Genomic DNA, 23,456 nt, shown 5'->3' on the forward strand with positions numbered 1-23,456 from the left:
GTCATGATTCTCACCCCATTCACCCATGTTGTAATCCCGCCAATATATCGACACCGCCTATATGGCAACCCTCCCATTGCCCACATGGTGACCTCCGCTATCCATATACTGACATTCATTTATACTTGGAGCAGTCTCAGAACCAACTCTTAACACCTCCCATTGGAACGCAGGTGACACTCTGGATTTTAGAATAAACGTTTATTGATGAGTAAGGACCAGCTGATTTGTACAGAATAAAGGTGAACTAATCAAGAATGTTAAGCTTCTCCATTTCACCTCAAAAATAAAACTGAGGATTACTGCTGTCTGGAAATTGGGTGCAGCAACCTGGACGAAATGCTGGCGCAAACTGAGTGTCTGGTTTCTTGTTTATATACACAGAGCTCCTGCAGTCACTTCCAGTGTTTTCATACCTTCCAGATCACTAGAGAAGCTAATTTTGCAAAGCACTACATCACCAAAAATATCACACACTAAGTTCAAGACCATGATCATTCAGTACATCCTGGATGCTTCTTGGTCTCAGTGAGCATATGGTCACCGGCTGAAGTTAGTAAATCTTCTAATGCTCACTCGCTGGCTAACTTGCATCTGCCTACCAGTACATATAAAATCAGCCTTAAAACTGAGCCCCTCCATTAACCTACTTATAAATAATTGTGGGGCTGATTGTATAACAATAAAATTGTCCAATACTACACTGGGCACCACTGAATGAGGCATCAGGTACAGGTCTCCAGAAAGAAATCCTGTTACTGATTATTACCAGCAATAGATATTAGTTTAGTAATAGCATTCTACTACTAAGTCAGAACGTTGTGTTTTCAATTCCACACCAGAGATTTGATCACTAATTCCAGGCTGACATTCCACTGCAGTGCAGCTTTTGGTTGAGACATTAAACCAAGGCCCCAGCTGCTTTCTCAGGAGGATATAAAAGATCCCATGATCCTATTTCAAAGACAAGCAAGGGTGTTCTCCCTGATGTCCTGGCCAACATTTACCCCTCAAACAACATCACTAAAACAGGCTATTGGGTCTTTTATCACATTGCTGCAAGCAAACTGGCTGCTGTATTTCCTAAATTACAATAATGACTACACTTCAAAAGTACTTCACTGGCTGTGTATTGTTTTGACAATTCCCATGATTGTGAAAGGTGCTATATCAAGACAATTCTGTTTCTTTATCAATGCCACTGTGACAAAGAACCTTCAGGCTGTTGCTCATTCAACTGTTCTACATCTAAAGCTTTGCACTTAAAATGTGTTGCCCAAAGTTCTTCTTTATGAAGTGCCTCAAGAACAAAGATGTAGTTTCAAATGTGCAGTGATACCAATTGATGGTGAACTGATGCTTGCTATCTGGTGGGACCATCTCCTTGACTTTATGAGAGCAGTGGGAAATGCCCTCTTCTTCAAAGCCTTGCTGCTACAGTTAGTTGCAGAAGAGTCCTTTGATGGGGTGGTTGCTTAGTTTAGACACCTATTTTAAAAAAGCATTCTTTGATGATAAATTTCAGCAGCACAGGCAATCGATCCAGGCTCCATCTGAAAGAGAAAATTCCACATCATTCTCTTACAGAAAAGGCTGTCTGGAGCAGTTTTTAACCTTTAAAGTTGACTCCATTTATTACACTTCAATAGCCTGGAATCCTCACAAAAGTCCAGGTTTTATTGGCCAGCTTTCTTCCCCAACTCTCCGGAAAGTTGTCTGGCTGGGGTAGAATTCCATGAGCACCAGCAGCCCTCGGGCATTTCCCCCCCCGTGACTATCCTTCATGTATGAACCTGGACAACAAAGGTTGGCCAGCTAACCTACTTTCCAGTCCTCCTTTAAGATGCTCCTTAAAACCTAACTCTTTGATCAAGGTTTGTGGCCACCTGCCTGAATATCACCTTATGTGGCTTAGTGTCTAATTTTTGTTTTAGGTGCCTTGGGGTGTTTTATTATGTTAAAGGTGATTTAGAAGGCGGCAGAGTTAAGCCCAACCTTATTCCCCACATGCATACAAATGACATTTCCACCCAATAGTAATCCAGAAGAGGAATTTGTGCTTCTTTTCCTCCCCCCAACCCTGCAGCAGCTCTTTCACTGCATTGGTTAAAATCAGCTAACATACCACCAGGCTGGTTCTGGTTTGCGTGTCCGGCCCTGTCATGGTGGGACCTGCCGTGGGAAATTCGGCAGCCCAGCCAAAAGTCCATTGACTTTCGGCGGGACCAGACGGTCCCAACAGCAGGCGGGGCTGGAAAATCCTGCCCTTGGTTTCATAAGTACATAAAGAGCAAGAGGATATCTAAGGAAAGAGTAGGGCCTATTAGAGACCAAAAAAGCAACCAGATGACAACCAGGAGGCAGATGACGTAGACATGGTTCTTAATGAATACTTTGCGACTGGCTTCACAAAAGGGGGAATCGTTGAAAGTTGATTAATTGCCAGGCCGCTTAGGGAAGCAAAGGAGGAAATAGCGGAGGCTCTGACCTTCATTTTCCAATCTTCTCTGGCTACAAGTATGTTTCCTGAGGACTGCTAATAGTGTACCATTAGTTAAAAAGGGAGAAAGCCAGTCAGCCTAACCTCGGTGTTGAGCAAGTTACTAGAATAAATTCTGAGGGACAGTATAAATCATCATGAGGAAAGGTATAGTCAACATGGTTTTGTTAAGGGAAGGTCATGTCTGAGTAACTTGACAGAATTTTTTGAGGAGGTAATAAGGAGAGTTCTCTGAGGGTGAATTCTATAAAGGCTTTTGACACGTTCCAACATGGAAGACTGGTCAGAAAATTACAAGCCTACAGGATCCATGAGGAAGTGCCAAGTTGGATCCAAAATTAGCTTAGTGGCAGGAAGAGTAATAATTAACGGGTGTTTTTGTGACTGCAAGGCTGTTTCCAGTGGGTTGCGCAGGCCTTATCCTAGGTCCTTGCTTCACTGGCTTAGACTTAAATGTAGAGGAAATGATTAAGAAGATCGGAGACGATACACAAATTTACCCCGTGGCTAACAGTGAGAAAGAAAGCTGTAGATTGTAGGTAGATATCAATGCACTGGTTAGATGGGCAGAAAGGTGGCAAATGGAATTCAATCTGGAGAAGCATATTTAGGAGGGCAAACAAGGCCAGGGAATACGCAATTAATGGTAGGATACTAGAAGTAGTCATTTGGTAGTACAGAACTTGAGTATTGCCAAAAAAGAGACATATCGAAACTTTTCATCTTGCACTCATCAGTCATCTCATACAGTATAAATTGTTGTTTTCCCCTTAAATCAGTATTCTTGCGAATTGTCCTGATGAGTGCAAGACAAAAAGCTTTGATACATCCCTTTTTTCAGCAATACTCAAATACTGAGAAATGTAGAGGGTCTGAGGGACCTTGGACTGCATGTCTACAGGTCACTGAAGGTAACAACGTAGGCAGATAAGGTAGTTAAGAAGGTGTAGGGGATACTTTCCTTTATTAGCCGAGAGACAGAATATAAAAATAGGGAAGTTATGCTAGAACTGTATAAGATACTAATTGGGCCACAGTTAGAGTACAGGGAACAGTCCAAGAAGGATGGGATCACATTAAAGAAGGTACAGAGGAGAATTATGAGGATGTTGCCTGAAACAGCGAATGTTAGCTATTAGAAAATATTGGATAGGCTTGGGGGAGATTTAATTGAGGCGTATAAATTTATGAGGAACTTAGATAGAGTGAATAGAAAGGACCTATTTTCCTTAGCAGATAAGTCAATAACCTGGGGCACGGATTTAAAGAAATTGGTAGGAGGATTAGAAGGGAGTTGAGGAGAAATTTTTTCACCAAAGAATGGTGGGGATCTGGAACTCATTGCCTGAAAGATCGAGGTGATACAAAAATTTACCCTGTGGCTGACAGTGAGAAAGAAAGCTGTAGACAGCAGGATGGTATCGTTGGACTGGTTAGATAGGCAGAAAAGTGCAAATGGAATTCAATCTCAGAAATCCTCACCGCATTTAAGAAGCATTTGAATCTGCACTTGAACAGCCGTAACCCACAGAGCTACACACCAAGGGCTGGAAAGTGGGATCAAGCTGGATAGCTATCAAGGATATGACAGACCAAATGGCCTAATTCTGTGCTGTAAATTTCTGTAATTCTATGATTCATCAGTATTTTTTACTCAAAAAGCCATCAGGAAAGCACAGACGGAGAGCTGGCAGAAAGCCAGCCATGAAATGGTGGCCCTTCACCAAAACTTCTTGAAAGACCCTCACATCTGTGCAAATTTATGAGGGTTATAATTGAAAATTGATGGCCGTTTGGTCAGGTTTATTGAGTGAGGAAAATTATCTCATGCCATCATTTCAAGGCAGCCTGTCCCAGTGTAAACTGACAACAGTACAGGAGAAAAGTGCATAATTACCTGAAAGAATGAGGCTGTTAACTTGATTGAATCTACTTTACTGATCTGCCTGTGTCTGTTGTAGGATTTCCTGGCAGCTTCTGTACACCTGGGATAAACAGTCCAGACGTGGTTTGGCACTCTTGAAATAGAAAGTTGAGTGTTGTTAAATATCCACCGATTTCCTTCCTCTCCCCAAGCCCCTCGTGGTGACTATTAGCTGCACTTACTGAACGAAAGGGAGTCAAGCTGGCTGTTTGGAACTTAAGTTAACCTTTTTCTCCCTATTAAACATGGATTCAGCTTTGCTGGCACATGCCAGATAGTTATCAACCAATCACTTCTTTACACAACTGACAAATCCTTCCCTGTCAAAAAACAAATCTTCTACTATTTTGACAGATGCTGTGTACAGATGTGGTGCTCAGAAATCAGACTGTAGGTCATCATAGTCTATATCCCATTAGCCAAACCTCTCAGCCCACACATGCATTACTCGTCCTCCATCCACAGTATGTCAAGATGATGCTGGAATCAGTATATAGTGTGAGAGAGAGAGAGAGACACACAAAGAGAGAGAGAGCTAGATCAGTAACTAAAGCCACACAAGAGGAAAGGGAGAGAGAAATCACAGGGCCATAGTAAGAGTGCTTAGCAGTCTAAATAATTGACAAAGAGGGAGCGACAACGAAAGAAAAAAAGAGGTCAGGTTACGGAGACAATGAGAGAGCATGCGAGAAAATAAACGATTAATAGCCAAGCCACAGAGAGAGAGAGGGAAATCACAAACAGCCCAGAGAGAGAGGGGAAGAGGTCAACCAGCCACATTGAGAGAGATAAAGCAAGATCACCAACTAGGCAAGAAAAACAGACACAGAGAATACAGGAAAGAAAGAGACAGTCAGAAAGCGAGTCAGAGAGATGGAGAAAGAGAGAGAAGTGCAAGTATACCAATATATATGCCAGCTTTAAATATTTGCAAACATGACCCCTTCCCCCTATTTAACCTGGCCCCCTTTCCCTCACGCCATTTCAACTGACATTCTTTGATTCCCTTCTCTCATTATTCATGCTCACTTCCCACATACATTAATAAATCACAATGCTCTTCCACTGTAATATTGGTAAGTACCAGAAATGTATTGTCAGCTCCTCGAGTGCTACTGTGCCACACAATCCTCAAGATCTCAGGTTTGACCCTCATTCTGTGCTGAGTGAGAACAGGATTGGGCTCAGCTATGATGTTCCATGCTTCTAAGTTAGAAGGTTATGGGTTTAAGCCCTACTCCAGAGACTTGAGCACAAAATCTAGGCCAACCCCCCAGTGCAGGGAGTGTTGTACTGCAGAAGGTCCTTTTGTTAGATGCAATGTTAAACTGAAGCACCGTATCCCGTCTCATGTAAATGTAAAACATCCTACAGCACTATTCAAAGAACAATGGGAGACTTCTCCCTGCTGCCCTTCCCAATATTTATCCCTCAACCAACGTCACTAAAACAAATGATGTGGTCATTACCACATTGTTAATTGTGGGATCTTGCTGTGTGCCAACTGGCTGCTGCATTTTCTACATTAAGACAGTATCTAAAAAGCACTTGGGATGCCCTGAAGTTCTGAAGCTTAAAATTCCTCAGATAGGCTTTCCGCTAGATACCCATCTACCCTGGTCTCTCTGCAATTTAAAGCTGGGGTGGGCAAGGCCTCAGACAGGCCACCCGCCCTTGCTCCAGTTGAGGCCCTTAGGTGACCAATTATTGACCACCTAAAGGTCATTTCCTGCCCAGCCTCAATTTTTAGGCTGACGGGAGGATTTCCCGGGTATGAGTAAAGCGTGAAAATAATTGGGTTCAGGCCTCGGGCGGGAAGGGGGGGCCAACGCCTCCATCTTTAGCCCACTTTTAACTTCGGGCGACCCCCCTACTTAAAGGCTGGTAACCATAGGACCTCCTTTCACCCCCCGCCTCTCCCCTGATACCCCAATCCCCCACTGTCCACACCCCCAGGCCTCCCCTACCCTCCCGAGATCCCCAAAACTTACCTCTTCTGGAATCCTGGGGCTTAGGCTCCGGGGACTGCTTGCAGTCCCAGTCCTGTCCACTGCAGCTTCTGGCGCTGCACGGACTAGAGTGCTGCCAGTCTCCCGAGTGAGGGGTGGAAGTCCCACCTACAGCCAATTAACGCTCACTGGAGAGTGAAATCGCTGCGGGGCAGGCAGTGTCAGTGGGGATGTGTTCCCCACCAACTCTTAGGATGGGGGCATGGGAAACCCTGCCATCCTAAAACTCCCATCCATTATATAAATGCAAGTTATTTCCCCTTCGGTTGAACAGTCCACCAACATTACAACAGTGCAAAGCTTACTAGTGAATAATGTCCAATTGGACAGTACAGTGTGACCACAGCTGGAGATGAAGATAGATTTAGGGTGCCGGGACAAGGGTGGTGGAGGCGGAAGCCCACCAGAGTTCCCCACTTTTGATTGGCAGACCAGCAACCACCACCCCCACCCCTCACAGTGGAAATAGGTAAGGCCACACTTGGATGCAAACCCCTTCACGGTTCAGCAGCCACCAAAGTTCAGTCTGTGGGCTTACAAAGATTCACCACTTGACTGAGATACAGAAGAGATATCAGTGCCTCGTGGAACTGTAGCCCAGCAAGAGTGTTACCTGAATTTGTTACAAAGCCAGTATCAGAGATGTTGGTGTGGTAAGATTGCAGTGGATGGGGCGAGGCGGGGGTGGGGAGCGGGTGTGTGTGGTGGGAGGAGAGGAAGGAAACAGAGAGGGAATCATCATTTACATTCACTCACAGCCATTTGATCTTACTGTGTTTTACCTGAAACACTGGTACCACTTCTGAAACTCCTCTGGGGTTTCCTGGGTCTATCAGTAGTATACACAGGTAGTAGATAACCTTCTGCTGCAAGGAAGAAACAAAAGATCTTATATATTAGGCTTCATCGCTTCTCACAAATTTTCCCCAGCCTCTCTCAAACACAAACATCCTCTGGAACTGTTGCAGTCTATCTGGTGAAGGTACTCCCACAGTTATTGCAGCTGCATCCATCCAGGCAAGTGAAGAGCATTTCATTATACCCCTGGCTTGTGCCTCATAGGTAAAGAAGAGGCTTGGAGAATTTGGGGCTTAGCTACGCACTTGCCACAGGATACCTGCTCTAGTAGCCATGGCATTTATTTGGCTGATCTGGTTGAGTTTCTGCTGAATGGTAATCCCCAAGGATGTTGATGGGGAGGGAATTTGGCAATGGTAATGCCTTTGAATGTCACGGAGATGTGGTTAGCCTCTCTCTTGTGCGAGGGAATCTGTGTCTTTAAATTTAATTGTGGCTTTTGAGGCAGACCCTAGCTAAAACACAAACTGAACTGAAAGGGAAGCAGGAAGGGGAACAGGACAGATAAACATAGAAAAGAAACTGACCCTCCCAGTTGCTAAGGAAACAAAAACAAACACGGTTTTGAAACTAGAACTTTTAGAAAACTGAACCTAGTTGAAAAACATAAAAGGACACAGATTAGTCCAAGCTGGGCAGTAGCAGCTGATGAATCCAGTGGTGCAGAACAGGCAAACTGAAGAAGGCAGAGTCCACATACAGAAGCTGAGAATAAGTTGCTGCAGCAGTTTCTGTTAATTGAAGATACCATTAATGGATCTACGCCATTCAGACTAAGTTGAGCTGGCTCCACAGGTGTGTACCATTTTGTGGTGGGGACCGTGCATATGGAACTCAGGTTGGCTGTGTGCTGCTGTCAGATGGGATCAGTCTAGCTCCTCGAAAAATCAGAGCTGAAATTCTTCATGAGGAAGACGGAGTTTGAAAGACTTTGGGCGGAATCGGCCTTGCCCACTGGTGTCGGGCGTGCTCGGCGGCATGAGCAGACAATATGGTGAGAAGGCCAGAAATTGGTTTCATGATGTCATGAAATCAGTTGCGATCGTCCGCTCAGCCTGTCAGTGACAGGCCGCGTTTCCTGCCATCGGACATCAGGAACAGAATATAGAGAATGGCTAAGAGGTTAATCAGGAGCAAGAAATTAGAGTATCAGAGGAAGCTAGTTAGAAACATAAAAACAGATAGCAAGAGTTTCTACAGGTACTTAAAAAGGAAAAGAGTAAGTAAAGTGAGTGTTGGTCTTCTAGAGAGTGACAGTGGGAAATTAATAGTAGATAATAAGGAAATGGTGGAAGAAATGAACAAACATTTTGCTTCTGTGTTCACTATAGAGGATACAAAAAACATTCCACTAATAGCTGCAAACCAGGAGGTGAACAGGAGAAAGGAACTTGGTGAAATTGAAATCACTAGGGAAATGGTACTGAGCAAATTGATGGAGCTGCAGGCTGGCAAGTCTCTAGGTCCTGATGAACTACATCCTAAAGTCTTAAAAGAGGTGGCTAATGAGGTAATCGATGCACTGGTGTTACTTTTCCAAAATTCGCTAGATTCTAGAAAGGTTCCATCAGATTGGAAAGTAACAAATATAACCCCTCTATTCAAGAAGGGAGGGAGGCAGAAAACAGAAAACTATAGGCCAGTTAGCTTGTCGTCTGTCGTGGGGAAGTTATTACAATCGATCATTAAGGAGGTTATGGCTGGGCACTTAGAAGAGCTCAAGGCAATCAGGAAGAGTCAGCATGGTTTTGTGAAAGGAAAATCATGTTTAACCAATTTATTGGAGTTTCTTGAAGCAGTAAAATGCGCAGTGGATAAAGGGGAGCCTGTAGACGTACTGTACTTGGATTTCCAGAAGACATTTGATAAGGTGCCACATCAAAGATTATTACGGAAAATAAAAGCGCATGGTGTAGGGTGTAACATATTAGCATTGATAGAAGATTGACTGGCTGGCTGGCAGAAAGCAGAGAGTATGCATAAATGGGTTTTTTTCTGATTGGCATGATGTGACGATTGGAGTCCCACAGGGGTCTGCACTGGGGTCTCAACTTTTTAGGATTTACATCAATGACTTAGATGAGGGGAGTGAAGACACGGTAGCTAAATTTGCAGATGACACAAAGATAGGTAGGAAAGTATGTTGTAAAGAGGACATGAGGAGATTGCAGATGGATATAGACAGGTTGAGTGAGTGGGCAAAGATCTGGTAAATGGAGTTCAATGTGGGAAAATGTGAAGTTGTTCACTTTGACAGGAAGAACAAAAAATCAGAGTGTTACTTAAATGGAGAACGGCTGCATAATTCTGAGGTGCAGAGGGATCTAGTACATGAGTCACAAAAAGTTAGTATGCAGGTACAGCAAGTAATTAAGAAAGCTATCCTTTATTACAAGAAGGATTGAACATAAAAGTAAGGATGTTGTGCTTCAGTTATACAGGGCATTGGTGAGGCCACATCTCGAATACTGTGTGCAGTTTTGGCCTCCTTATTTAAGGAAGGAGGCGGTTCAAAGTTGGTTTACTAGATTGATACCTGGAATAAGTGGGTTGTCTTATGAGGAAAGGTTGGACAAACTGGGCTTGTTTCCAATGTTGTTTAGAAGAGTGAGGGGTGATTTGATTGAAGTATACAAGATCCTGAACAGCCTTGACAAGGTAGGCATTGAAAGGTTGTTTCCTCTTGTGGGTGAGTCCATTACTAGGGGGCACTGTTTTAAAATTAGGGGTTGCCCTTTTAGGACAGAGATGAGGCAAATTTTTTCTCTCAGAGGGTTGTGCGACTTTGGAGCTCTCTGCCTCAGAAGATGGTGGAGGCAAGGTCGTTGAATATTTTTAAGGCAGAGGTAGGTTCTTGTTATGCAAAATTTATTGGGGTTAGATGGGAATGTGGAAATCGAAACACAAGAAGATCAGCTATGATCTTAGTAAATGGCGAAGCAGGCTCGAGGGGCCGAATGGTCTACTCCTGTTCCTATTTCTTAATAATCTGCATATCATTATAAGGCCAGCCCAGCGGAATCGTTCCCCCCCCGCTGGATCGTCTGCCCACGTCAGCATGATCGCACGCCAAATTGTTTCACAACAGCATATATAAGGCTGCAGCGCTCACTTGGGTCACTTGTTGAACTTCAAGGTTCAGGCGCATGGGAGACATGGGGGCAAGGACTGCCCTGCAGTTGAGGCAACTTGGGTGTGGGGGCAAGGGCTGCCCCGCTGTTGAGGCAACTTGCGGATGGGGGCAAGGGCTGCCCTGCGGTTGAGGAAACATGGGGGTGGGCAAGGGCTGGCCTGCTGTTGAGGCAACTTGGGGGTGGGGAGGGCAGAAAAAAACTTAGGGGTGGGGGCAAGGGCTGCCCTGCGGTTGAAGGTAGCACATGTGGGATGGGGGACAGGGAAACTGCCATGCATTAGGAAAACCTTGTATAAAGTGACCATTCCTCCTTGGCTGAGACAGTTCATACACAGCCACGTTGACATGCATGGAGTCGGGCCTCTAGCTTATCTGCCCACTCAGGCAACACAAAGGCATGAAAGTGCCACCAAAGTGCTCCAGAACTTTTCATCCCTTGGGCACAGACTGAAGCTAATGAGTGTTTTAGTGGACTGCAGAACAGTTGGATGACTGGGCACATTGTACAATCTCCTTGCTAAAGCTGGCCGTGGAGCAGTCATTGGTGGAGGTGCTCACAGCCCCTTGCAATGTCAGCATTCTGGTTTGGACCAGTCTCCCCCATGGTTCAAGCTAACAGTGCAGCCTTGCACCCACACTCAAGTCGCCTCAGGCCTGCGCCTGAGCTGTAAGTACAGCATACAGTCCAATGGGCAAGGCTGTCACCAATCAGGTGGAGTGGGGTGGAGGTGATTGGCGTTTTGGGCAGCCATGCTGTGCACTAAACTCTCGTCATCCAAGTGGTGGTCAGCATTCTCCTGGATGTGTTAAAGGGCCTTCAGACTTAACCAGGAGAGGTTCTTAGTACACCAGTGCTAACCCACGCGTCTCTCTCTTCCATCCTGAAGGAGGAATGCATCAGGAGCATGGAGCCTGGTGAACTAGCTGTATGCCTCATGGCATAGAGAGTGGAGGCGACGGAGAAGTGAGCAATGGAGGCACCTGGCTAAGCAGAGGGAGGAGCAGCACCCTCAGGAAGAAGGAGCAGCTGGGGCTCCTGCATATGCTGCTGAAGAGCCACAGCGAGCCATCGTTGGTCAGAACTTAGCTAGACCTAGGGTCTATAGACACCACCTTTCATTCCTGCAGATGACCGACAACCAGTGTCGCACAAGACTGCGCATGTCTAGGGAACTGGTTGGTCACATCTGCCAGCTGCTGCAGGATTTGGCGCCACAGGGACATGGAGGGCATCCACTGCCAGTGGCCACGAAAGTGAGCGCGGCGCTCAATTTTTACGCCAGTGGTTCCTTCCAGAGCTCCACAGATGATCACTGTGGGGTATCACAAGCCTCCACCCACAAAAGCATCCATGTGGTCATAGATGCCATTGTCGCAAGAGCACACAACTTTGTGCATTTCGGCCAGGACCGAGAGAGGCAGAATGCAAAAGCGATTGGATTTGCTCAGATCTCGGGTCTCTCACAGGTGCAAGGTGTGATCAACTGCACTCACATGGCCTCCGTCGCAACTAGGGGTCAATTATGTCAACCGCAAGGGTTTCCATTCGCTGAATGTGCAGCTGATGTGCGAGCGCCACAAATGCATCCTGCTGGTCTGCACATGGTTTCCAGGGAGTGTCCACTACTCCTACATTCTCAGTCAGTCACAGGTTCCTGACATCTTCCAGAGTCCAGAGGTTGCAGGGTTGGCTCTTGGGGGACAAGGGCTACCCGCAGGGGACATGGCTGATGACACTCAAGCAGCGGCCTCAGGCTCAAGACTCAGAACGTGTAGCAAGGCTCATGCTGCAACTCGCAACTTGGTGGAGCAAACCATCAGGATGCTGAAAATGAGGTTCTGGTGCCTGGACCGTTCTGGTGGAGCCCTGCAATATAGTCCACAGAAGGTGTCGTGCATCGACGTTGCCTGCTGTGCCCTTCACAACCTGGCACTGCAACAGGGAGAGGAGCTGGCTGAGAAGGAGATGCAGGAGCTGGAGGACTCCTCTGATGAGGAGGATGTCAACAGTGATGTGGGAAGGAGGTCCTCTAAGGCGACGATGGCGGCAACGAGGCCCTCGCACTGGCCAGATGAGGGAGGCACCCTCAGGAGGCCCTCATAGCTGCTAGGTTTGTGGAGGATGATGACCTGCAATGAGGAGATGCCATGGATCCTCACATTGCATCTATGATTGTTTGACTCCAGTCTGGCTTATGGCAGCGTCCATACCCTCTGTGATAATGCTCCTGTCATGGAGACACAGTGGAGGCCCTAATAGTCGCTCTATTGCAGGAGGATGATGATGACATGCAGTGAGGACACTCCACAGATCTTCACATAGCCTGAGAATGTCTGACGCCTGTCTGTTCGAGGGCAGCTCACTTGCACTCCATGATCAGGGTCATATCATGGAGACGCAAAGCACCAGATCCTTTGTCCACCTTCAGCACCTGAGCCATTCAGGAGCACAGCATCACTGGTCACAGACGCTGAAGAGATGGGGACCAGCCCCACCTTAAAGGTGCTGAGGGCACACAGAGAGAATGATGGAACTCTGTGATATCTGCCCATGGCATTCTGGCAGCAATGACAAGCACCGCCAAGGTGCAGGCACCACTAATGTGTCCAGGGAGTGTGAGGCCAGACCATCACTTTGGTCTGAAGGTTGCAAAAATACATGGAAGAGTCCTTGGACTGAGACACATGCCTTCATCTTGCACAGAAAGGTTTCACATCTGAGTGACACGAGCACTGCTCATCAGAACAAGGAGCCATAGGCAGGGAGACATTCTTAGCAGTTTATTTACAATAGTAAACATTATGTACAAGTGATTAACACACGTGCTCAGGCTGTGCAACTACATTAGCTTAACTTGTCGAACCCTGTTGCTGCGTCTTGGTGCTTGCCTGACATCCACAGCGGAAGTGGAGGCAGCCTGCTGACTGAGACACCCTGTTGTCTGTGATGACCTTGGTGGGCGTCCTCTGGAGGATCGAGGCCTGGAGAGCCCTGCCTGCTTTCGGGGTCCTACTGTGTGGCAGTGGCACCCTCCTCGGTCTGTGGAGCTGGAGCAGTTGAGGTCACAGGAAGAGAGGGTTGGATGGGCCGAACACTCCCAGTCACCTGGGTGGATGGCCCCAGTGGGTACACCTGCTGATCCTCCTCCCTGTGGGTGCCCAAGGGCCCCTGAATAAATCCTTGAGGAGAAGGGGTAGCTGGAGTGAGATCGGTCTGCCCTGCACCCCTCTCACGTACACACTGTTGGAGGCCAACAGTGGAGTCGGCAATGGAGATCAGCCCACACAGCAGCGAAGGAGCAACATCCTGGACCAAGGTCTCCATGGCAGCCGCCATTCCACCAGTGTTGACCTCAGTGCATTGGCATGCTGCGCTATCACCTCAGCTTGAAGGTGGAGAGACTCCTCCATCGTGCCTTGCAATCTGAGGAGTGCAGCGGACACCCCTTCCTGATGTTCCTGAGCCTTTGCAGCTCCAGCAACCGTGACATGAGCAAGTCCAGAGGTTCATCATTTGACTCAGACTCAGCAAATTTCTGGCCGCCAGCAATCCTCCGAGTGCCGGACACCTGGAAAGTTCCTGCCACCACCTGCTGTGGATCAGATAGTGCGATATGCTCACCAGACTGTGATCCTGAGGCTACCCTAAAGCTAGGTCCCACCGAGGCATGTGTCTCTGCACTGGTGGAGGGTGTGGGTGAGCACTGTGACGGGTCTTCAGAGAAGGATTCAGCAGATTCTTCTTCTGAGCTTCCCTTGGGGCTTGATTGGAGGCCCTGGGTCATGGACTCTCCTGTCTGTTTCCCAGATGTGCCTGCGAAAGCAAGGAGAGATCATTAGTGCATGACAGTGGCCTTTTAAAAAGACACATCACTCACAACATGGTTGTCTGATGGATGTTGCACTGCTGTATCCTCAGTTGGCAGAGCACCGCCAACCTCACTGTCAGCACAGGAACGGTCCAGATCCTCACCAGCTAGCCCATGAGGACCCTGATTTCAGGCATTCCTCCATCGGTCTGCAACCTCTCCCTCTTGTTGTGTGCCAGCTTGTCCCGCATGAATAGAGATGGAGACAGCGTAAGCAGAATGCCTGCCAGGCCAAATGATAAGTATGCCTGGCATTTGTGGGTGGTGAGTGGTCCAATGAACGGGATGAGGACAATGAAGATGCGTGTGAGAGAGTGAATGGTGATGTCCCTTGAACCCGCAATGAGTGAGGGCCCTGCGGATGTGTGATGGGCTTGTGAGTGTGTGAGTTGAGAGCGATGAGAAGAGTGACTTACCCTGAGGGAACCGAAGAGATCATTAATCCTCTTGCGGCACTGGGTGGCTGTCCGCTTTTGCAGGGCGTTGGCGCTGACCACCGCTGCTACCGCCTCCCAAGCTGGATTGGTGATGTTGCTGCCCATCCTGCAGCCAGAGCGGGGGTAGAGTACACCATGGCGGGCCTGCACTGCATCCAAAAGGTGTTCCAGGGACGCATCATTGAACCTGGGAGCTGCAGGCTTCTTGCTTTTCAGGGCTATGCCTTCCATGTAGCAGTCGTGGGCTAGAAGCACTGAGAGGTGTGCGCTCGGCTGCACTTTGAATGTGGCACCCGGCGTGATGAAGCAGTGAGGTGATGGCGTGGCGGGCGAATGAGAGCTCATCCGCCATGGAAACGGCATATTTCCCGGGAATGCATAATGAATGCAGCAGGTTTGGGACGACACAGCGTGAGAAGACGCCATTGCGGCTGGTGGCTAAAACGTTGGTTTACCCATCCACCACCTTACTTGTGAAAATCTGAGATGATTCCGCCCTTTGTGACTGAGTGTGATCACCAAAATCTGAGTGGACTGCTAACCCAATTCAAAAGAACTGTCTTAGCTGTATCTGCCATTTAATGTGCAATTTATAGTTTATATTCAACCACAACCATGTTTAACATATGTTCATTTTGGATGTTAGAGTTTGGATAGATGGTACTTAGGGTGGAATCGTCCCAGATTTGCACAAAGTGCACAAACAGTTGGGGAGAAAAGTCGTTTTACCCGCCAGCCGCAATGGCGGGTTTTCACGCTGTATTCTCCCATTCCCGCCTCATTAATAATGCAGCCACAGGAAACACACCGTCTCATTGGCAGGCGGCCTCCAATTTGCCCGCCACACTGTTACCTCAGCACTTCTTCATGCAGGGTGCCACATTTAAACTGCAGCTGCATGCACACTTCTCAATGCGTGCAGCCCAGGAGGGCACGGGTGAAGACATGGCCCCTAAAGCCAAGATTGCAGCCCCCGATTCAGTGACGCATCCCTGGGATGTCTTCTGGACACCGTGGAGGCCTGCCGCGACGTCTTCTACCCCGCTCTGGACACAGGAAGCCCATCCGGCTTGGGAGTTGGTGGCAGAGGTGGTCAGTGCCAATGCTGCACACAAGAGATTGGCCATCCAGCACAGAAAGCAGATGAGTGATCTTATCCGGGTAAGGCAACCATCTCATCACTCTAAACCCACACACTCACAAGGTTATCACACATTTACTGGCATCTCACTCAATGCCAGCTCAGGGACATCACCACTCACTCTCTCACACACCCTCACATCTCCATCTGGCCTCATCTCCTCTGAAGACTGCCTGCTCAGCCCTCATCATCTTGAGGCCACTTGCATAGATCAACCTGTGCCCCCACAAACACCCTGGGATACCCACTTTCCCCAGTACAGTCCTCACCCTGCAGCTTATTCCCTTGCCTGAGGGCACTTCTCCCCCTTTCCCAAACAAGCCCTGCAGCCATTGAAAAGCCACACGCGCCTTACAGCTGGTCTGATAGATAGATACTTGCCCGTGAACCTCCCACTTTGAAGTGATGTGGTGCTGCCTGCGAAGCCTGGCGCTGATGACCGCAAGTGCTGCCCAAAACAAGGTAGGCAAACAAACCTCAAAGTCCCAAGTGCAGGTCGCCAGGTATATATCGCTTATGTACAGTTGTGAAACACGCCAACATGCCCAGATGATCCAGTGTGGGGAGATGATTCCAGCGAGCAAGGCTTATAATGAGATGCTAAAGTATGAAATTAGGTTCCCGACATGTGGCGGTGGGAAACACGGCCCGTCATTGACGGGTGGAGCAGACGATCGCAAACTGGTTTCACAAAGGCGTGAAACCGATTTTTGTCCTTCTCACCACATTGTCCCCACTACGACGCCCGAAAATTCGAGCCTTAGTGTTTGCTTTGTTGACTCTTGTGTAGTAAAAAAAAAATCCTTGTTTCAAATCTTGGAATTTTGTGGCATAATTCTCTTCGTAAATAACTGGGATTTCAAATTTTGTCTATTTTTAAAAAAGTTACTGGTCTTTACCCAGACTGCAACACTTGTTGCAGAAGTCCATTGCCTGGCACAAATGTTACTTGCCACTTATCAGCCTAAGCCTGAATGCTCAGGTCTTGCTGCATGTGGTCAGGGACTGCTTCAGTGTCTGAGGAATAATAAATGGAACTGAACACTGCACATTCATCAATAATCACACCTACTTCTGACCTTATAATGGTGGGAAGGAAGGTCATTAATAAAACAGCTGAAGATAGTGGGACCTAGGACATTATCCTGAGAAACTCCTGCAGTGATTCTCTGGGGATAAGATGATTGGCCTCCAACAACAACTTGTAATTTATATAGTGCCTTTAATATAATAAGACATCCCAAGATACTTTTCCCAAGATGCTTTACAGGAGCGTTACCAAACAAAATTTGATCAAACAACCATCTTCCTTTATCCTAGGTATGACTCCAGCCACTGGAGAGTTCTCCACTCAACACCCCCCTACCCCCATTCACTTCAGTTTTTGCAAGACTCCTTAATGCCACACTTGGTTGAATGCCGCCTGATAGCTGGGCAGTCATCACTCTGGAATTCCACTCTTCTGTCCATATTTGGACCAAGGCCATGCCTCCATTTCTCCCATCCACCTTACCGGCTGGGAGATCCTGCACCGTTCAAGGATGCTGCCACATTTCGAACCTCCCTTCCCAGGGAGCAGCAAGATCAAAATGATCATTCACTATCAATTGTGGCAAAAGGTTATGGCCCTGAAACACTAATTTTATGTTTCTCACCACAGAGCGTATCCAGCAGTTTCTGTTTTTAATTCACATTTTCAGCAGCTGCTGTATTTTAGAATGATAAAGCGCAGAAGGGGGCAATTTGGCCCATCATGTCTGTGCCAGCTTTTGGAAAGAGCTATCCAATTATCCCACCCACTCCTGCTCTTTCCCGTAGCCCTGCAAGTTTCTTCTTTTCAAGTATTTATCCTATTCCCTTCTGCTTTTATCCACCCACCCCCCACTGCAAGAATAATCATCGTCTTCCTCTGCAGTTTTCTCATTTTAAAATTTCTCTCTTTTCTGAGATCATCCTTTTAAAATCATCCACCATCACACTCTCCGAGGTTGGGCCTTCAAATCTTTCCCTTTAACCTGTTTGATTTTTTATTTTTAAATCTGTTTTTCACCTCCTACATTTAATTCCGTTTCCATTCTGACATTCTGACAAGACTTTCCTTTCCTGCCTCCCCCAACCCCCCTAGCCCCATCTGTCATCTTCTCTGACATTCCAGCTCTAGCCTCCAGGGTCCTCTCTTCCAACTACTCACCTCAACCCCAATCTTTTCCAATGAAGAACTATATATTCATTTAATCATTTAAAACAAATGTAAATCTTTAAAAAATGTATACATTTTTCAATACCTTTAAATTATATATTTAATTTTAATATTTATTTACTCTTTTAATCTTTCATGCTGCAATTTAAAATTTCAATTTAAAGGCATTTCAATAAATTTAAATATATATAGATTCAGAAGCAAAATACTGCGGATGCTGGGAATCTGAAATTAAAACAGAAGCACTGTGTCACCTGCCAATGCAATATGGCTGTGCAAGATGGCCGCCAATACACTTCTGCGCATGCGCAGAAATCCAATGACGTGACTGTCGGAGCGTGCAGCTTGGAACTCAGAGTAGCAGAAGGGGGAGGGAAGGATTTGCAGATGGGAAACTAAAATCCTTTCCTTGTGGGGTATTTTACTGCAGTCATGTTGTTGAGTGTTTCTAAACTCTTGCCTCACTATACCAGTAATGTAAGTGGATTGTAGGTTGCCATGAATGTTAGACGAGGCAATATAGACTAACACTCACAGCAAAGGACAATCCAAATACAATATTGGGATAGTGAGACAGAGTTTAGAAACACTCACCAACAGGACTGCAGTTAAATATCCCACAAGGAAAGGATCTTAGTTTCCTGTCTGCAAATACTTCCGTTCTATCACCCTGTAAAAGGGGTTTCCAAAATCCATCACTTTCAGTCCAGCATGGAAATTCACAATATTGTTTCCTCCTGCTGCCAGTGATGGCCACGTATGTGCCCTGCTGCGTACTGCCCCCTAGAAACATGGCAGCCGTTATCCCAAGCCTGTCATCAGCATACAACTGCGCATGGACAGCATTGGCAGCAAAGCAGCCAAACATAAAACGCTGGAAACACTCAGCAGATCAGGCAACATCTGTGGAGAGAAAAACAGAGTTAGTGTTTCAGATCACCGATCTCATGTCAAAATTGGAAGAAGTTAGAGGTTTAACTGATTTTAGGCGACAACAGAAAACTAGCCAAGGCTGGTGGAATGGGGATTTTCGACCTTTGTTGACCCTGCGAGATGAGAAGCTCTCAGTAACGGAAGCCTGAGGAACAACATGTCATCTTTCAGTTAGGTGCTTCCTTCATACAAGTGACTACACTTTAAAAGGAAGTATTTAATTGGCCATGAAAGTGCTTTGGGACACTTGAAGTCACGAAAGGCACTATATAAATGTGAATTCTTATCCTGCCCTTTCTCAATCCTCCAAAAACAACTTAGAGGTTCCCTAATTTCATGTGGTTTCTTTATTACAATATTAAAGACAGTCTAAAGAAAGCATTAACTTTCCTAATGCAGTTCCTCACCAGAACAGACCTGTTTAGACGAAGAATTCGCTCAAGCGTTAACCAGACTCTCATTTTCAGGTGTTGTCATTTCCCTGCAGTTGAGCATATTGGTAAATTAAGAAATTGTTACTCTCTGCCTCACTTACCATATAAAAGGCTTCATTGATCACAATATCTTTCACCTTCTTCATCTCGATGAACCTCACGCTCTCTCTGCCCGAGGCATACAAAGTGTTCATCTGGACTCCGATTGAACCAATAATCAGTACTGACTCCTGATCAATTTTAAATAAATGGAGGTGCAGTATCATCCCAAGGAGAGTCACAATGATGGAAGCTGAGAGCACTGAAGTGTTCTGCAAGAAACAATGCCCAATATCAAACATCAGTTCAGTTTCTGCAACCTGTTCATGAAGCCAACTTGAACTCTACTTCAATAATAGAAGCAGAAAATGCTGGAAATACTCAGCAGGTAACTTTCCAGTTCTGATGAAAGGTCACAGACCTGAAACGTTAACCCTGTTTCTCTCTCCACAGATGCTGCCTGACTAGCTGAGTGTTTCTAGCGTTTTACTTTGGTATTAGTGAACACCACTCCAGCCTGCACTATGTGCCCACAAAGGCATTTACACTGTTGTGGTCAGGCCTAATATCTCTCCCAAGCAACTTAAGCAAGGGATTGCAATCTGCCATTCTCTCATCTTAGTTTCATAATTGTACATATACAAGGATTCTCTGCATGTCTCCTGGTGGAAAGTGTGATGAAGATGGGGCTATCCCAGAATCCTTAGCAATGTTGAAAACCCCCTATTAAAATTATACAGGCTATACTGGTGGAGGTCTAATAGCCAGATAGGTTGTGAAATAAGAAAGGGCTAAATGAAGTGGAAAATATAATTGCAATGTGTTACGATCTCCGTGGTAACCAACAGCTTTTAAAAAGAAATTCAAAATTCCACTATATAGCTGAAAGGATGACTTGACAAGATTTTATGTTTTAAGAGGCTGATTCAATCGTGGTTCTCAAAAGGGCATTGGATAAGTACCTGACGAGAAAAAAATTGCAGGACTATAGCAAGAGGGCAGGGAGTGGGGCTAGCTGAGTTTCTTTTGCAGGGAACTGGCATGGACACAAGAACCTGGATGGCTTCCTTCAGTGCTATAACCAATACACAATTCTATTTGATGAAAAATCCTAGATATGAAATGCTCCATTACATGCTTGAGCCAAAACACAACCTGGTTAAAGAGGCACTCTGCACCATCTGCCTCCACCTCACATTCAGGCAGTGCATTCCACATCTCAATCACTCACTGTATTAAAACATCTTTCTTCATGCCACCATTGGTTCTTTTGCCACTTAACTGGCATCCCCTGGTACTTGACCATTCTACCAAAGGGAGCAGTTTCTCTCTACCTACTCTAACTGGACCCCTCATCATTTTGAACTCCTCTATCAAATCTCCTCTCAAACTTCTCAAAGGGGAACAGCCTTAGCATGTCCAATCTAACAATGTAAATGAAGGCCCTCATTCCGGTAACCATTCTCATAAGTCTCTTCTGCACCCTCTGTAAAGCCTTCACATACTACCTAAAGTGCAGTGCCCAGAATTGGACACAATGCTCCGGTTGAAGCCAAACCAGTGTTTTATCAAGGTTCATAATAACATCCATGCTTTTGTACTTTTGCCTCTATTTATAAAGCCCAGGATCCCATATGCCTTTTTAACCGCTTTCTCAACCTTCAAGAATTTGTGCACATGTACACTCAGGTCTCACTGTTCCTGCACCATCATTATAATTTTACTCTGTGTTTTATATTGCATCCTACTAAAATGTATAATTAATTACATATTCTCGACATTAAATTTAATCTGCCATGTGTCCGCCCATTACACCTGTTTCTATCGTCTTGAAGTCTATCACTATTCTCCTAACAGTTCACAATACTTTCAAGTTTTGTGTCGTGCAAATTTTGAAATTATGCCCTGAGCAAAGTCTAGGTCATTAATATAGATCAAGTAAAACAGTGGTCCTTGTACTGATCCCTGGGGAACCCCACTATATGCCTTCCTCCACCCAAAAACAACTGTTCACCCTACTCTCTGTCTCCTGCCACTCAGCCAGCTTCGTATCCATGATGCCACCGTTCCTTTTATTCCCTGGGGTTCACTCTGCTCACAAGCCTGTTATGTGGCACTTTAACAAATGCCTTTTGAAAGGCCACATATCCGACATCCACTACACTGCCCTCATCAACCCTCTCTGTTACCTCATCAACCCTCTCTGTTACCTCATCAAAAATCTCAATCAAATGCATTAAACATGATTTGCTTTTAACAAATCCGTGCTGGCGTTCCTTAATTAATCCTCACTTGCCGAATGACTGCTAATTTTGTCCAGATTATTGTTTCTAAATGTTTCCCCACCAAATGACTGGCCTGCGGTTGTTGGGCTTATCTTTACAGGGGGGGGGGGGGTTGTATTATGAGGAAAGTTTGAGTAGGTTAGGTCTAAACTCATCAGAGTTTAGAAGAATGAGAGGTGATCTTATTGAAACATACAAGATTATAAGAGAGCTTGACAGGGTAGATGGTGAGATGATGTTTCCTCTCATGGGGGAATCTAGAATGAGGGGGCACAGTTTAAAGGGGTCTTTCATTGAAGACAGGGATGAGGGGGAACTCCTTCTCTCAAAGGGTCGTTAGTCTTTGGAATTCTCTTCCATAGAGAGCAACGGAGGCTGGATCACTGAATCTATTCAAGGCTGAGTTAGACAGATTTTTGATTGACAAGGGAGTCAAGGGTTATGGGAACATGCAAGAATGTGCTGTTATGGTCACAATCAGATCAGCCATGATTTTACGGAATGGTGGAATAGGATTGATAGGCCAAATGGCCTACTCCTGCCCCTATTTCTTATGATCTCATGACCCTTTTTTAAACAAGGGTATAACATTTACAATCCTGCAATACTGTGGCACCACCGCTGTATTTAAATGAATTGGAAGATTGTGGCCAGTGCCTCTGCGATTTTCAGCCCTATTCCCCTCAGCATTAATGGATGCATCCCATCCAGTCCTGGTAACTTATCAACTTAAAGTACAGCCAGCCTATCTAATGTCACCTCTTTATCAACTTTAGCCTATCCACTATCTCAATTACCTTCTCTTTCACTATGACATTGGCAGTATCTTCTTCATTGGTAAAGACAGTTGCAAAGTACTCATATCGCCCCTCAGCCATGCCCTCTGCCTCCGTGCCTTTCTTCCTATCTTGAGAAACTTAGTTTTGCCCTGAGGTCAGTGCCCACTTGTTATAACCTTCCTTCTACCAGATGCCACCTACCAAGGCAGTGCCCACGTGCAGTGTGAAAGCCCCGCCCAATAAAGGGGCGTGTCCCGATAGCCTAACTGACGCGCCCGTGGACCAATCGGAGGCTGCGGGTCACCTGCCTGTACTCACTACGTCACTGCGCCCTGCTCAGCCAATCAGCGGGCGCCTCTCCGCCCTTCCCCTCACCTGGGTGCCGTAAAAGATTAAGTAAGCGACCAGCCAGACGGCGGCGGTGTACGTAAGCACCGAGCGGAGTGACAGCTTCGGAGAGATGACTGTAAATTCGCGACACAACGGGGAGTGGCGATTTTGCTCGAAAATGATGCCGCGACCGTTGATGTCCTTGAAATCCGGCGCCATCTTTTCCCACCAACGGGTTTGTCGGGTGACGTCGGGGAGCCGTACGCTCGGCGAAACGTCAGACCGCCTGCTGCGTCAAGTCACGTGACTTCGGTGGCTTGTCGGTGGGGCAACCATTTAAAGGGACAGTCCAGCCCTTTCTTCCCCCCCCCCGCCAAAAATCCAATAGAACCAATTCCCAGGAAATCTTCAAACTGAGTGGTGCAGCTACACAATCACTGGGAAACAAATGGGAACATGAAAATGTTAGTTTAAGGTCAGTGACAGGAAGGTACTGAAATCTCCACAGCTGTCCTGCTGATTATTTCCAGCATTTTCTGTAGATTTCCAGCATCCGCAGTGCTTTGCCTTGTAAAATATGCTAGA

At 46.3% G+C, this 23,456-nt stretch overlaps 1 protein-coding gene across 2 annotated transcripts; it reads right to left on the reverse strand.

Annotated features, from left to right (window-relative positions):
- Positions 1-186: 186 nt before the first annotated feature.
- Positions 187-23,141, reverse strand: pigh (phosphatidylinositol glycan anchor biosynthesis, class H). Of its 2 annotated transcripts, none has more exons than XM_078563069.1 (5): positions 22,917-23,141; positions 19,540-19,749; positions 7,216-7,296; positions 4,398-4,518; positions 187-1,553 (listed from the first exon to the last, which is right to left on the reverse strand). In XM_078563069.1, exons 1-4 carry the CDS (start codon positions 23,088-23,090, stop codon positions 4,435-4,437), a joined length of 549 nt encoding a protein of 182 aa, XP_078419195.1. In that variant the 5' UTR covers positions 23,091-23,141; the 3' UTR covers positions 187-1,553; positions 4,398-4,434. The 2 variants fall into 2 exon arrangements, with proteins under 2 accessions (XP_078419195.1, XP_078419193.1); XM_078563067.1 differs by having other exon boundaries at positions 7,216-7,299; positions 22,917-23,140.
- Between the last annotated feature and the right edge of the window lie 315 nt (positions 23,142-23,456).

The sequence above is a fragment of the Cetorhinus maximus genome, chromosome 18 (assembly GCF_964194155.1).
Source record: "Cetorhinus maximus chromosome 18, sCetMax3.hap1.1, whole genome shotgun sequence".
In the NCBI taxonomy this organism is placed as follows: domain Eukaryota; kingdom Metazoa; phylum Chordata; class Chondrichthyes; order Lamniformes; family Cetorhinidae; genus Cetorhinus; species Cetorhinus maximus.

Bases quoted from the DNA above. Each gene is read 5' to 3' on its own strand.
- pigh (XM_078563067.1), bottom strand. From the start codon at position 23,090: ATGGCGCCGGATTTCAAGGACATCAACGGTCGCGGCATCATTTTCGAG. The intron at 19,750-22,916 runs GTGAGGGGAAGG...TGTTTCTTGCAG, and splicing joins TAATCTTTTACGGCACCCAG to AACACTTCAGTGCTCTCAGC. The intron at 4,519-7,215 runs GTAAAACACAGT...TTCTATTTCAAG, and splicing joins AAGTGGTACCAGTGTTTCAG to AGTGCCAAACCACGTCTGGA.